A 14,063-nucleotide genomic window follows, 5' to 3' on the forward strand; every position below is an offset into this window, starting at 1 on the left:
GGTGTAGACAGTGTATTGCACACAGAAAAGACAGGCAGACAGATGTTCATCAAATCTCAATGATAAATTGCTGCCATGGTGTACAAGGGTCTTTACAAACTACCCCTCACTTTAAAAACTGAAACTGGTGGGGTAACCCTTTACATTCTCATATAGATCCGTATATGTGTTCCAGTGGAAAGAGAGAAATATATTCATTGAATAACTAGTAGGATAAAATCCTCAAATTTCCCTATTGTTTTCATGCAGTTTCACTCAAAACTCCCAAAGGATTAAATATTAGTTTGCTCTCAGCTGAACAAATATTAACTTCCATGGTCATTAATCATTCACTAAATGTATGATTAGCAAACATAATGAAACCTTATTACACCTTAAACCTTATTATAATGATGGGCATTTTACATATCAACTTAAACCAGAAAGCCAAAAGATAATAGCAACTTAAAGCACAGGTAAAAATAACATTAGTGATACAAACTAAGGATTTTTAGGGTGAGGTAGGTCTCCAATGTCCATTTTCCATTTTCAGAGACTTGCTCTGTGAACTATCACAGCAAAAGCTTGCTGTCTCGTGAGCTGACTTCAAAATCACACACATACTACACTCACTACACTACACTACACAAAGGCTTACCTGTGGCAGAGCAATTGATAGCTGCCGCTGAAGTGACTCCTTTTCATGGCCAAGCTCACGGAGGCGGAGCTGAGCTGTGCCCAGGCAGTCCTGTGTCTCCCTCAGGTTCTCCAGCAGCCTTTCCCTCTCTGTTAGCATGTTGACCATAAGGGACTCTAAGTTCCCTGTGCTGCCTCCTTCATCGCTGCTGCCTTTAGACTCTCTGCCGCTGAATCCTCCTCCACCCATCGCACCTCCTTGGCCTCCAACTCCTGCTCCTGCAGGTGAGGAGGGGCCTCCACCAGTCCCACTTCGCCCATCCTCAGAAATGGTGGGCATCACCTCGCACATCATCATGCGATCGTGCCGTGTGAGTCAAGTTAATGATAAAAACTAAATAGAGGGATTGTACATGCAAAATGTTTGTTGTCGTGCCTCAGGTTTTATGAGCTGGTACTAAAAGTTTGATGTACAAAATATAAATCTTTACATCTTCAGTTTCCAAAAATATCCCTTTTGTCATGTCTTTAACGACATCTTCTTCTGTTTATTGCCTTTGTGTTTTCTCTCTGGCACTCACTGCAGTATCTCGAGGCTCAGTTGTGTACCATCACAATGTTCTGACATGCATGTTAATTGATCAGAATGTTTACGTGTTCCTTTGTTTTACAAGAGAATGACTAAGTCAGAGAAATGCTTTCTGTGGGTAGCTAGGATTGGCAAGGGGTGAGGAGGGGAATGAGGTTATGGGGAAGGATGGGATAAAGGAGGGCCGCTGATCCTAAATTGTATCCACGAGGCAGAGATCCTCACGATGTCAGAAATAAGAGCTGAAAAACAGAGAAGACATTAAATGCATTAAATCCCCTCAATAAATTCCACTATCCCTAAACAAATGAAAAAAAGATGGCAAAATGATTTGGTATTTTCAGACAATGATGAACTTAAGTCTATGGAAATAAGAGAAATAAAACTGATGGTTTTCAAATAACGTTTCTAAGTTGACCTAGTACGTGATAACGTCTTGAAAGCTGCAATAAAATGAGCAATTATGAATCCCTGCTTCCACTGCAAACTTCAAGTCTTTCAAGTTAAAGAAAATCAAAGGTATACTGTGTTTGTGTAACGCACACACTCTGAGTGACACAACTAGAGAAACGTCTTAAGGAGACAGGAAACGACCTATTACTGTTGAATTAAGTTAAAGCACAGCCCTAATCCTGCTTGAACTTCAGTGCACTAACACAGTAGCTCAACATTTTGAGAAATACAATGGGTTTGATGAGCAAATCGATACAGAACTACTTTTATCAGACTGTGAAATACAGCTACTAGCCAAATAGATACGAGCTGTTAAAGTATCACAAAAACTGAATTTCTTAATTTGCATTCAGATAGTTTGCATTCAAATATTATTTTAAATAGCAGCAGCAATAGAGAGAAAACTATTTCACAAAGGAGACCATACCATTTCTCTCTTTGGGGTGGCACAGAAATGTATATTTCATTGTTATGTTTCCTGGGTAACACACAGCTGTGGGTATACTATTAATATAACACTATTATTTACATACATAGGCATGCGTGGCTGCCATGTAGAAGTACACCATGTCAATAAACTTAGATTGATCAAATGAGACCAAAGCACTCTGAGGAAACAGCAGGAAGTCGCCAAATCTTTTAAAACATTCAAACCCATTTTTCTGCCACTATAATTAAAATAGGTATTTCAAATGCATTTTATTCAGTCAGTTTAAAATAACAAATAAGGAACGCTGTTTTTTCCAAAGGTGGTGGATCTTGACTGCCCCTGTCCCTCCTGTGATTTTCTAAATGGAGTAGCTCCCTGAAAGACTTTACTATTGATCGTAGTGAGTGGTCAAGAATCCAAAGGGGTGACCAGGCTTAAAGGGGAAGTTCGGTTTACTTTCATCTACTCACCGATAACAGTTTGATGAAAGTCGGCATCCTTCAGACAATATTTAGATCACTCGAGATCCATGTATATCTTATATAACAAGAGAGAACAAGGCGTAGACAATACAGCCCCTAAATAAGGCATTATCTGTCTTTATTTCACCAATACTTTAAGACGAATGAATGAATGAATGAAGGCGTACTATTGCACTGTTAGCTCATAGCTGCTGTGTTGTTGTTATCTGGGGCTATCGGGGACTTACACATGTGTCTACTAGGATGACGTCATCGACACGCGCCGCTGCAGCACAGTTCATTCACTCAGGCAAGGACGTCCATCGTACTCAAAGTTGTCATCCACGACGTCAAAATCTGATAAATATCCTGCCATGTTGCATAATACTAACAGTAGCAAACTCCGTGTGAGGTTAGCCGACTGTCACAGAGTACAGAGTTAATAAGTATATATATACCAAGTAATCTAAATATCCCTCCCCTTGAGCTGTCACCTTACCGTGTTGGGGGGGTTTGCGTGCCCCAATGAGTCTGGGAGCTATGTTGTCTGGGGCTTTAAGCCCCTGGTAGGGTCACCCATGGCAAACAGATTCTAGATGAGGGACCAGACAAAGAACAGCTCACAAGAACCCCTATGATGCTTAAAGAAAATGGACACCGTGTTCCCTTGCCCGGACGCGGGTCACCGAGGCCTCCCCCTGGAGCCAGGCCCAGGGGTGAGGCCCACCGGCGAGCGCCAGGTGGCCGGGTCTGTGCCCGTGGGGCTCGGTCGGGCACAGCCCGAAGAAACGACACGGGTCCCCCTTCCGACAGGCTCACCACCCGTGGGAGGGGCCATGGGGGTCGGGTGCAGTGTGAGCTGGGCGGAAGCCGAAGGCGGGGACCTTGGCGGTCTGATCCTCGGCTACTGAAGCTGGCTCTTGGGACGTGGAACGTCACCTCTCTGCTGGGGAAGGAGCCTGAGCTGGTGCGCGAGGCTGAGCGGTTCCGGCTAGATATAGTCGGACTCACCTCGACGCATGGCTTGGGCTCCGGAACCAGCCTCCTCGAGAGGGGTTGGACTCTCTTCCACTCTGGAGTTGCTCGCGGTGAGAGGCGTAGAGCAGGTGTGGGCATGCTTATTGCCCCCCGGCTGTGCGCCTGTACATTGGGGTTTACCCCGGTAGACGAGAGGGTAGCCTCCCTCCGCCTTAGGGTGGGGGGACGGGTCCTGACTGTTGTTTGTGCTTATGCACCGAACAGCAGTTCAGAGTACCCACCCTTTCTGGAGTCCCTGGAGGAGGCACTGGAGAGTGCTCCTCCGGGAGACTCCCTCGTCCTGCTGGGGGACTTCAATGCTCACGTGGGCAATGACAGTGAGACCTGGAGGGGCGTGATTGGGAGGAACGGCCCCCCCGATCTGAATCAGAGTGGTGTTTTGTTGTTGGACTTCTGTGCTCGTCACGGACTGTCCATAACGAACACCATGTTCAGGCATAAGGGTGTCCATATGTGCACTTGGCACCAGGACACCCTAGGCCGCAGCTCGATGATCGACTTTGTGGTTGTATCGTCGGACTTGCGGCCGTATGTCCTGGACACTCGGGTGAAGAGAAGGGCGGAGCTGTCAACTGATCACCACCTGGTGGTGAGTTGGCTCCGCTGGTGGGGGAGGAAGCCGGTCAGACCTGGCAGGCCCAAACGTATTGTGAGGGTCTGTTGGGAACGGCTGGCGGAATCCCCTGTAAGGAGGAGTTTAAACTCCCACCTCCAGCAGAGCTTCAACCATGTCCCGGGGGAGGTGGGGAACATTGAGCCCGAATGGGCCATGTTCCGTGCCTCCATTGTTGAGGCGGCCGACCGGAGCTGTGGCCATAAGGTGGTCGGTGCCTGTCGTGGCGGCAATCCCCGAACCCGCTGGTGGACCCCAGTGGTGAGGGAAGCCGTCAAGCTGAAGAAGGAGTCCTATTGGGCCTTTTTGGCCAGTGGGACTCTGGAAGCAGCTGATGGGTACCGACAGGCCAAGCGGAACGCAGCCTCGGCGGTTGCTGAGGCAAAAACTCGCGCTTGGGAGGAGTTCAGGGAGGCCATGGAGAACGACTTCTGGACGGCCTCGAGGAGATTCTGGTCCACCATCCGGCGGCTCAGGGGGGGAAAGCGGTGCACCGTCAACACCGTGTATGGTGAGGGCGGGGCTCTGCTGACTTCAACTAGGGACGTCGTGAGTCGGTGGGGGGAATACTTCGAGGGCCTCCTCAATCCTACCGACACGCCTTCCGATGAGGAAGCAGAGTTGGGGGGCTCGGACTTGGGGCCTCCCATTTCTGGGGCTGAGGTTGCCGAGGTGGTCAAAAAACTCCTCCCCTACGCCCCGGGGGTGGATGAGGTCCGTCCTGAGTTCCTCAAGGCTCTGGATGTTGTGGGGCTGTCTTGGTTGACACGCCTCTGCAGCATCGCGTGGACATCGGGGGCAGTGCCTCTGGACTGGCAGATCGGGGTGGTGGTCCCCCTCTTTAAAAAGGGGGACCGGAGGGTGTGTTCCAACTATAGGGGGATCACAGTCCTCAGCCTCCCTGGTAAGGTCTTTTTGGGGGTACTGGAGAGGAGGATCCGCCGGATAGTTGAATCTCGGATTCAGGAGGTGCAGTGTGGTTTTCGTCCTGGCCGTAGAACAGTGGACCAGCTCTATACCCTCCGCAGGATCCTGGAGGGAGCATGGGAGTTCGCCCAACCGGTCTACATGTGTTTTGTGGACTTGGAGAAGGCGTTCGACCGTGTCCCTCGGGGACTCTTGTGGGGGGTGCTCCGGGAGTATGGAGTGCCGGACCCCTTGATATGGGCTGTTTGGTCTCTGTATGACCGGTGTCAGAGTTTGGTCCGCATTGCCGGCAGTAAGTCGGACATGTTTCCTGTGAGGGTTGGACTCCATCAGGGCTGCCCTTTGTCACCGATTCTGTTCATAATTTTTATGGACAAAATTTCTAGGTGCAGCCAGGGCGTTGAGGGGGTCCGGTTTGGCGACCTCAGAATCGGGTCTCTGCTTTTTGCGGACGATGTGGTTCTGTTGGCGTTGTCGGGCCGTGACCTTCAGCTCTCACTGAAGCGGTTCGCAGCCGAGTGTGAAGCGGCTGGGATGAGAATCAGCACCTCCAAATCCGAGACCATGGTCTTCGGCCGGAAAAGGGTGGAATGCTCTCTCCGGGTCGGGAATGAGATCCTTCCCCAAGTGGAGGAGTTCAAGTATCTCGGTCTTGTTCACGAGTGAGGGACGAATGGAGCAGGAGATTGACAGGCGGATCGGTGCGGCGTCTGCAGTGATGCGGGCTCTGCACCGACCCGTCGTGGTGAAGAAGGAGCTGAGCCAGAAGGCGAAGCTCTCGATTTACCGGTCAATCTATGTTCTTACCCTCACCTATGGTCACGAGCTGTGGGAAGTGACCGAAAGAATGAGATCGCGAATACAAGCGGCCGAAATGAGTTTTCTCCGCAGGGTGTCTGGGCTCTAGGGCCGGCACGGTATATGTATTCGTACTGAACCGTCACGGTATGGGGGTCAAGGTTCGGTACGCGCATTTCCACGCAGAATACACACGGTACGGAAGTTTTCCGAACGCGGAACTGTTATTTTGCAAGAGTTTCCTTCAGGACCCATTTAAACACTGCCACATGCAAGCTCTGATTGGTCCGTAGAGATATACGCTTTCGGACAGAGTAGTTATAAGAACGCAGTTATCAGAACTGTCCTACTCGAATTTCGTTCTGATAACTGTCCTTCCCCAGCGGAGCTGTTTCAGTCTGCATTCACACATGAGTCGGGACTGATGCGCCGCGCGCAGCCGTCCGCGCAGTGACGTGCTAGCCGTTTAGCGCCACATTCAACAACAAAACGGAACAAAACAAAACCCGAGAGAAGAAAAAACACCACAAAGAAGCTAATATGGAGAGCGGGGAGGCCACCGTGTTCATGGTCTGCATGATGGTGATATTAATCATGGACAATCACATCAGGCGTCTAATATCGAGGCTGGAAGAGCTCACAGAGAGTCAACTCAGGATCAAGCGCAGGCGATACTTCTTCGTTTCATGAAGGAAGAAAGGAGAGCAGTGCGCCGCAGACAAAGGAGACAACGTGTAAGTTTAACTTATTAAACACGCGCCGATTCTGTCTGTGTGGTATGAGGAAACATTTCAGCCGTGATAGCATGACATGGGGCGTAGCTACCGACCACCACACACTTCCGTCAGATGCGTTCTAGAACCATGAAAAGACCCGACCAATAACGTCTCCCAAATGTATTACAACAACCCCTGGATACGAATACATGCAGAGCAAAAAAAATTACCGAAGCAATTGGAATTTACATCGCATCTGCTATGCGCCCATATTCCACTGTAGAAGAGGCAGGATTCAGATATCTATTACATGTGCTCGAACCTCGCTACACGCCTCCTTCGACACTGTACCGAAAATGTACCGAACCGTAGGGTCCGTACCGAGGTACATACCGAACCGTGAGTTTTTTGTACCGTTCCACCCCTACTGGGCTCTACCTTAGAGATAGGGTGAGAAGCTCGGTCATCCGGGAGGGGCTCGGAGTAGAACCGCTGCTCCACCGCATCGAGAGGAGTCAGATGAGGTGGCTCGGGCATCTGGTTAGGATGCCTCCTGGACGCCTCCCAGGTGAGGTGTTCCGGGCCCGTCCCACTGGGAGGAGGCCCCGGGGAAGACCCAGGACACGTTGGAGAAACTATGTTTCTCGGCTGGCCTGGGAACGCCTCGGGGTCCCCCCAGAAGAGCTGGAGGAAGTGGCCGGGGACAGGGACGTCTGGGTCTCTTTGCTCAAGCTGCTGCCCCCGCGACCCGATCCCCGGACCAGCGGAAGATAATGGATGGATGGATGGATAATCTAAATATCATCCGAAGGACACTGACTTTCACCAAACCGTTATCAGTGAGTAGATGAATGTATTTTATGCCAGAAATAGGGTCCAGGTTTAAAAAAAAAAAAAAAAACTTCCCTTTTAAGTCTGTAGTGGCCATGGCCACCCCAGGTCACCCCAGGCCACCCCCTGGCTTTGCCCCTGGTTGGTGGTTTCCAGGTAGTTTTACATTAAAACTTGAACCAAATCTGTTAGTTACAGCTTTAAAGTATATTCAACACTTCAACACAACACTTATGAAAGTAGTCTTTCAGTCTTTCACATCTAACTCTCAGTATAAACATGATCAAGTGTAGTTGCCCAAGTTTTTCATTTCTATTTTAATGTATGACCATGATGCAACAAATTTACAAACAACAACAAAACAATTTTACAACAAATATTTTATTCACTTTTTTACTTTTACTTTTTTCTATTTTCTTTTTCCAAAACAAAATAAGAGGTCTATGTCATCCTGCATCAAAACAGTGTGGATCCAGAAATCCACATTATTGTTTCACCTTGTAACCCTGTCAGTATTCTTCACGGCCCCATTTTGAGTGTTTGTAAAAGCTGGCGCAAGCCTTTATATTTAGAACTTGATTGGATTTATTTTGTGAACCATGTAGGCTACTTTGCGTTGGTGAGATTGGTCAATGCAGTAATAAAAAGCACCTAATTTAGCTAAATGATTTAAAGAACATTTAGCACCTGAGTAACAGGGGAAGTAAGTCTTTGCTGGCCAGCAACAACAATAGTCTTATTGATATCACTGTAGTGATTGGATTAGTGTACCAAAATAAACTTCACAAAAGTCACAAAGGAAACTAACAAAAAAAACATATTTGAAACTTAAGAATAGTAACAAGTTTAGGTAACAAATACTGTTAGGTGAAAAATCCTAGTTTCGTATGAGGTGCAAAAAATAATGAAAACATATAATGTTGAAGGTAAGACATTTTATTGTTTTTCCTCAAAAATGTGAGCTAATTTTTTACTTGAAACACAGGATCAAGTGCATTTTCACTACTATGTTGCATTAAATCTTCCTTTGACAAGTCTCCTTCTTTTCCTTTTCCCTTTAATTTGAAACTAAGGAGACCAGGTTCTATAGTTTTGAAAGTGAAATGTTTTTCCATTCTTGGTTTATGGCATTTCAGCTGCTAAGCAGTTTGAAACCTCCATTGTCTTTAGTGTCATGATGCACAAAATGCTTCCAATTTGCACTGCAGGCAGACCACCTAAGCTCTTGTACTCTTTTACCAAAAGGTTATATCACTCTAACACATACATAATATGGTTTGGCATTGTCTTAATTCAATTAGTAAAGCCTGAAAAAGACAAAAACTGTACAGTACATATTGCAGAGCATTTAATGGTGCCTTCACAAATGTGCAATTTACACATCTTTTGTGAACTTCTTCTTCTCCAACTTATGACAGCGCAAAATACCCTTTTCAATCAAAAATAGGGCTTAACTGAACTCAATATCATAAACAAATACATGTATGACTTGTTTTGAGAAATGATTATTAAATATATAAAGTGATCCAAGAGAAATAAAAACTACAATGGGGCCTGGGCATGAAATAATATTTGTAGAAAGCCTTTATGAAAATAGTTAGCTTGCTGACAAATGAAGCAGCATAGAGGTCAGTTTGAGAAACAGCAGCAGGGAAAGAGTCAACAGCAGACCTATCATCACAGTGTTCTTATATTGCTTGGCATGTAAGAAAAGCAGAGTTCATAAAATGTTTTTGAATAGTAATTTACAGCATTTAGTTTGTTTCGTGTTGTAGAATATTACTTATATAATCATATTCTTACAGTTATTTATTGTTTTAGTTTATTGGTGGTTTATCATATTTTCTCAAACATGATTTAATATTGTTTAGATTCATTTCAAAAATAGAAATACATTTTCTGAGCAATCAGTTAGGTTTGACAACATACTTATTTACACAGCGTGCCATTATTTAACAAACTTCTTGTATAAAGACAACTAAGGAGTTTAAAACTTCAGCTTGATTTCTTCCAGTGTTTCTTCCAGATTCCAGGATGGTCTTGTTTGATTTTATTTAATCACAGTACATAGCAACAATAACCTTTTCAGTTTGTCACTGTTTCTTGCTATATACCCAGGGTAAAAAAAGGAACTGTGACCAGAGTCGAGGTATGATAATTGCAGTATTTGAGAAAGAGACTGCAGAGAAGCAGAAATGTGCTGAGATTTTAGATTGGACTACTTTCCTGAATGCGTTTAAAGCACTTCATCACTGATAAGCAGCTCAGGTGATGTATTCACAATTGCTGAAGTAACTCTTCTTCATGAGAGTGTGACAATGTGTCTATGAAAAGGCTATGGGGGTAAATGAGAGTGCATACTGTATGTGGAACACTGAAGCCTCCTATTGTTATACGGGCATCAAGAACCAAAAATGGAGAAGCTGCGAGCCTGATACCGCTCTGAATTAGCTCTTCATGCTGGTTAGCTGGCTAGAGCACTTGGCAACCTCGCTTTGTGTCCCAATAAAAACCATCTATTTTTTTTCCTGCTCTACTGATGGATGATTACTGAACTGAACTAAACTGGCATGGGCTGCCATTCCTTTACACAAAGAGAATTCAGATTTAAGAACAGATTTGCGCTTCTCTGCCACATGGATGGCTGAATGCACAGCTGTCACAGCATCACCATCACACTACTAGCAGAGTGGTCGAGTGGAAAAAGGGCAACAAATGTTAGAAGTAAACTTTCAGGAATGGGGGAGGACATTTAGTGGTAAACTGCTTTGGAGGGGCAGGCAATCTCTTGGTGTGAAATGCTCTTGTGGAATATACCTGACTGAGAAACATCACAACTGCAGGTCTGCTTAGATCCAAGGCCGCTAACCGTGATAACAGTAGATGTGATCTATGAAGGGTTATGTTTGTTCTTAGAGCCTTAAGTCATTTAATGATAATCACAATGCCTTTTGAAGGCATTCTATGGAGTAAAATAGCTGTCAAAATGTTCGTGTGCATAAACTAGAAATGCATGCATATGTCTTGATGTTCGTGTGCATAAACTAGAAATGTGTGCATAAACTAGAAATGCATGCATATGTTTTGATGTTCGTGTGCATAAACTAGAAATGCATGCATAAATGAGTCCAAAAGTTTTGACATCAAGAATTACGAGTTACGAATTACGAATTACGAGTTACGCATGCAATGTTTTTTTTTTTTTTAACTTTATTAGTAATTCAACAAAATAACAGTTTACAAATGTGAGCATAACGCCAAAAAGAAGATAGCCAGGGGGAGCATAGGAATAATAATAAAAAGAAGAAGATGACCTTCATGATGCACTTACAACAAGAAAGCTAATGAACACAAAGACTTGTGTGCCAAGGAATCTCTTGTAACAAAAAAATAAAAATAAAATAAAATAAAAAATAAAAAAAATTAGGAATTATGACAACAGTTCGTCCAAAATCCCAAGTTGGGAACAGGCCCATATAGTTGCATGCGTAACTCGTAATTCATAACTCGTAATTCCTAATTCGTAACTCGTAATTCGTAATTCGTAATTCGTAACTCGTAATTCTTGATGTCAAAACTTTTGGACTCATTTATGCATGCATTTCTAGTTTATGCACACGAACATCAAAACATATGCATGCATTTCTAGTTTATGCACACATTTCTAGTTTATGCACACGAACATCAAAACATATGCATGCATTTCTAGTTTATGCACACGAACATTTTTTACAGCTATTTTACTACTACCTACCACTTCAAACTACTAATACAAAAAAATGGAGTGAAGCATTTGGTGATGACATGTCTGCTCTGAGTGACTGACTCATTTCTGAACGTGTCAGTTATTTGCCTCTTTCAAAGTACATCATATGCACCTTCACTATTTTGCCAGAATTTTCTTTTGTGACCCTTTTAAACAAAAGATGAGTAGGAAAAGCAGCAGCTTTTGAGTTACTCTGTGATCCAAATATCTTCCTGAAATTCATTTGAGCTGAGAAGCCATTTTGAAATACACTGAAAGGCTACCTCTTTAGTTCGAAATAGCTTGGAAGAAAAACCTTTAACCAGTTCACTTGGAAAAAATATTAAATTTACCCATTTCCAGCGGCATGAGCAATTTATTGGCACAGAATGGGAAGCATAAAATGGAGCAACATAATTGCAAACTATTTTAATAATACAGGTTTCCTGCACAGCTCACAGACAGTAATACTTCTGTGTCAGTAATTCCTATGGTGTTGTATAATGAGTCTGCACCCAACAACAAAACTGATTCAGTAGAGGCAAAACATAACTGTTCAGCCTGCAATTTTAATTGAATAGTCCGCTGTGAGGTCACTGGGCTTCAGGACCTCTGAGTTTATGAGTATGTGTGGAAGAGGGATAACTGGAGAAGTAGTCGTTATCGTGCAACAACATTACAGCTTTGGGAGACTTAATAAGCCGTTTAGTTCCTATTCTTAGAGGCAGAGCAAAGCATTCAAGCAGAGAGGCAGCTTAAAAAATATTGAACTTATGATAATACTTTGCAGTAATGTAGAACCGTATTAGCATGTTCATTTGAGTCACTGATGTGACAGTAGAGCTTGCGTGACAGAGTCACTACACTGATACTGACCAGTGTACATCTGTGTGTGTTCACACATGTGGTTTCATATCATTACTGCCCACACCATCATAGCCACACAGAAACCTACTCTTACTCTGGACTGGGAAGATTGGCTTTACAGTAGGCCTGTCTGGTTGCAATATAGTCAGTTATGATGGGGCCATAGCTACGTTGTGGATATTGTAATAACATTTTGCATTCGTCTAAAGAACGGGAACAGGAAAACTATTCAAGGTTTGTGTTGTGTGCTACTTGTCTGTTTGTAAGTGAAAGAGAGTAAGGGCTGTGAAGAAAAAAAAGAGAGAAAGAAGCGATCCTTCCTCCAACAGTCAGTGGGGCGGGGATAGGGCTCTTGTAGGCTCACACAGTAGCCGACAGATGAGAAGTAAAGGGTCCATACATGTTAAATGGCCTTCACAGCGAAAGAAAACGTGCGCATGGGATCCGTTGATGGCATTTCAATAGATGCAGAGCGACTAATAATGAGCCCCCACAGCCCAACCCCCACACCATGAAACGGAGTGCCCACAGGCCAAGAAATGCATCACTGGAACTGATAAGTGATTGTCGGCAGCTGGTGAGGGAATGAAAGCGAAGGGATCCGGACTAAACACGCTATTATTTGTTGGACATCCACATTGCATACTGGGCTAACAGAAAAATGACGACACTCTCCAGCTGACAGGTCGACGAATCTATGGCTGTACCTCCATGTATGGATGTATGGAATGAAGACCATTTAATGATAAGCACACACGCACAGGACTACATTCTTATACTAGAAACCCTTGTGTTTTGGAGGGATCTAAGGATTGTCTCTTTGTGTGTTAAAATGACAATGAAGCCGATAGGAGGAAGATGAACAGTGCTGTTCCAAGACCAAGAGAAGCACCATGAGAGGAGGGTGGTCCCGACATGGACTCATTGCATATTTTCAGTAACGACTCTGCCATCTCAAGACAATATAGGATAAGAAGCAACCCATAGGGCCAGTGACACAAAGAATTGGGTGGTTTAACTCCAAAGCTCCCAGTGGCAAAGAGCTTAGTTGCAGCCATGATCAATTACAAGCAATGCATTCTAGTAGGCCAATATACAGTGGCATCTTCTAATGATCTTATGAGGACCACCCCCCGCCCTCTCTCCAGTAGCTATCACCTCAGTAACTGTATGCAAACGGGAGCGAGCAAGCGCGCCCTAAATAAATCGTGCTGTTTGCTGCCAGCGCACCTGTCAACGCATGACACGGACAAAGGCACCAAGCGTAGCATAGGCAATTTAATATGAGCCAGTTTTCATCATTTTAAATAGACCCTTCCAACACACATACACGCAAATACACGCGCTCACACAAACACACGCACACACACATAGCGCCCTAACACCACCACCCCATCGATGACAACAGTGTTAGGTATCCTATTTGTTATCACAAGCTTGCACACGCACGCATGCATTCATCAAATACATAAGTGCATGCACGGACATTTCTCTTCTGCACCTTTCAACGTCTATTCGCTGTTTTCTCTCTAAGAGGAAAATGGGTTGCGATGGGGCGGTGTGAAGTTGCATCCTTACCACAGTCATCGGGGGGAGCCTGTAGTGTCCATGTTTGATGTTAAAAATCCCTCATTCGTCCATCTCTGCCGATCCTGACTCAATGTGCGTGCCCCTCATCCAAAACCGGAGGACAGTAAAGTATGTATTATCCCCCCCCCCCCTCCTGTATCTTCTCTCCACATGTAAACGGCGAGGAAAGGGGACGCAGGGAGAGACGATACGCCACCTTACCACAGACTCCCCCTCAGTCGGATTGGAAGGTAATGGGTCTTAAAGAAACATTCTCTCAGCATTCTCCGCAGCTCTGTGATTTACGCGCACGCCACTCTCTCGCGCGCACTCACGGGCCAATCAAACACCTGATTAATTATACAGCGTGGATGTATATCAGAGAGCAAACTCAATTGTAATACGCTTAAT

At 44.9% G+C, this 14,063-nt stretch overlaps 1 protein-coding gene across 5 annotated transcripts in view; it reads right to left on the minus strand.

The window, feature by feature from the left end:
- LOC142373799 (liprin-alpha-3-like) overlaps nt 1–13,909 on the minus strand; it is a 32,208-nt gene extending 18,299 nt beyond the window's left edge. For all 5 annotated transcript variants that reach the window (XM_075457205.1, XM_075457204.1, XM_075457203.1 and 2 more), the window contains exons 1-2: nt 13,662–13,909; nt 638–1,446 (exon numbers count right to left, since the gene is read on the minus strand). In XM_075457205.1, the coding sequence (XP_075313320.1) occupies nt 638–973 (336 nt within the window). In that variant the 5' untranslated portion in view covers nt 974–1,446; nt 13,662–13,909. The remainder of the gene's footprint in view (nt 1–637; nt 1,447–13,661) is intronic.
- Nucleotides 13,910–14,063: the final 154 nt, after the last annotated feature.

Source organism: Odontesthes bonariensis, chromosome 23 (genome assembly GCF_027942865.1).
Source record: "Odontesthes bonariensis isolate fOdoBon6 chromosome 23, fOdoBon6.hap1, whole genome shotgun sequence".
NCBI classification, from domain to species: domain Eukaryota; kingdom Metazoa; phylum Chordata; class Actinopteri; order Atheriniformes; family Atherinopsidae; genus Odontesthes; species Odontesthes bonariensis.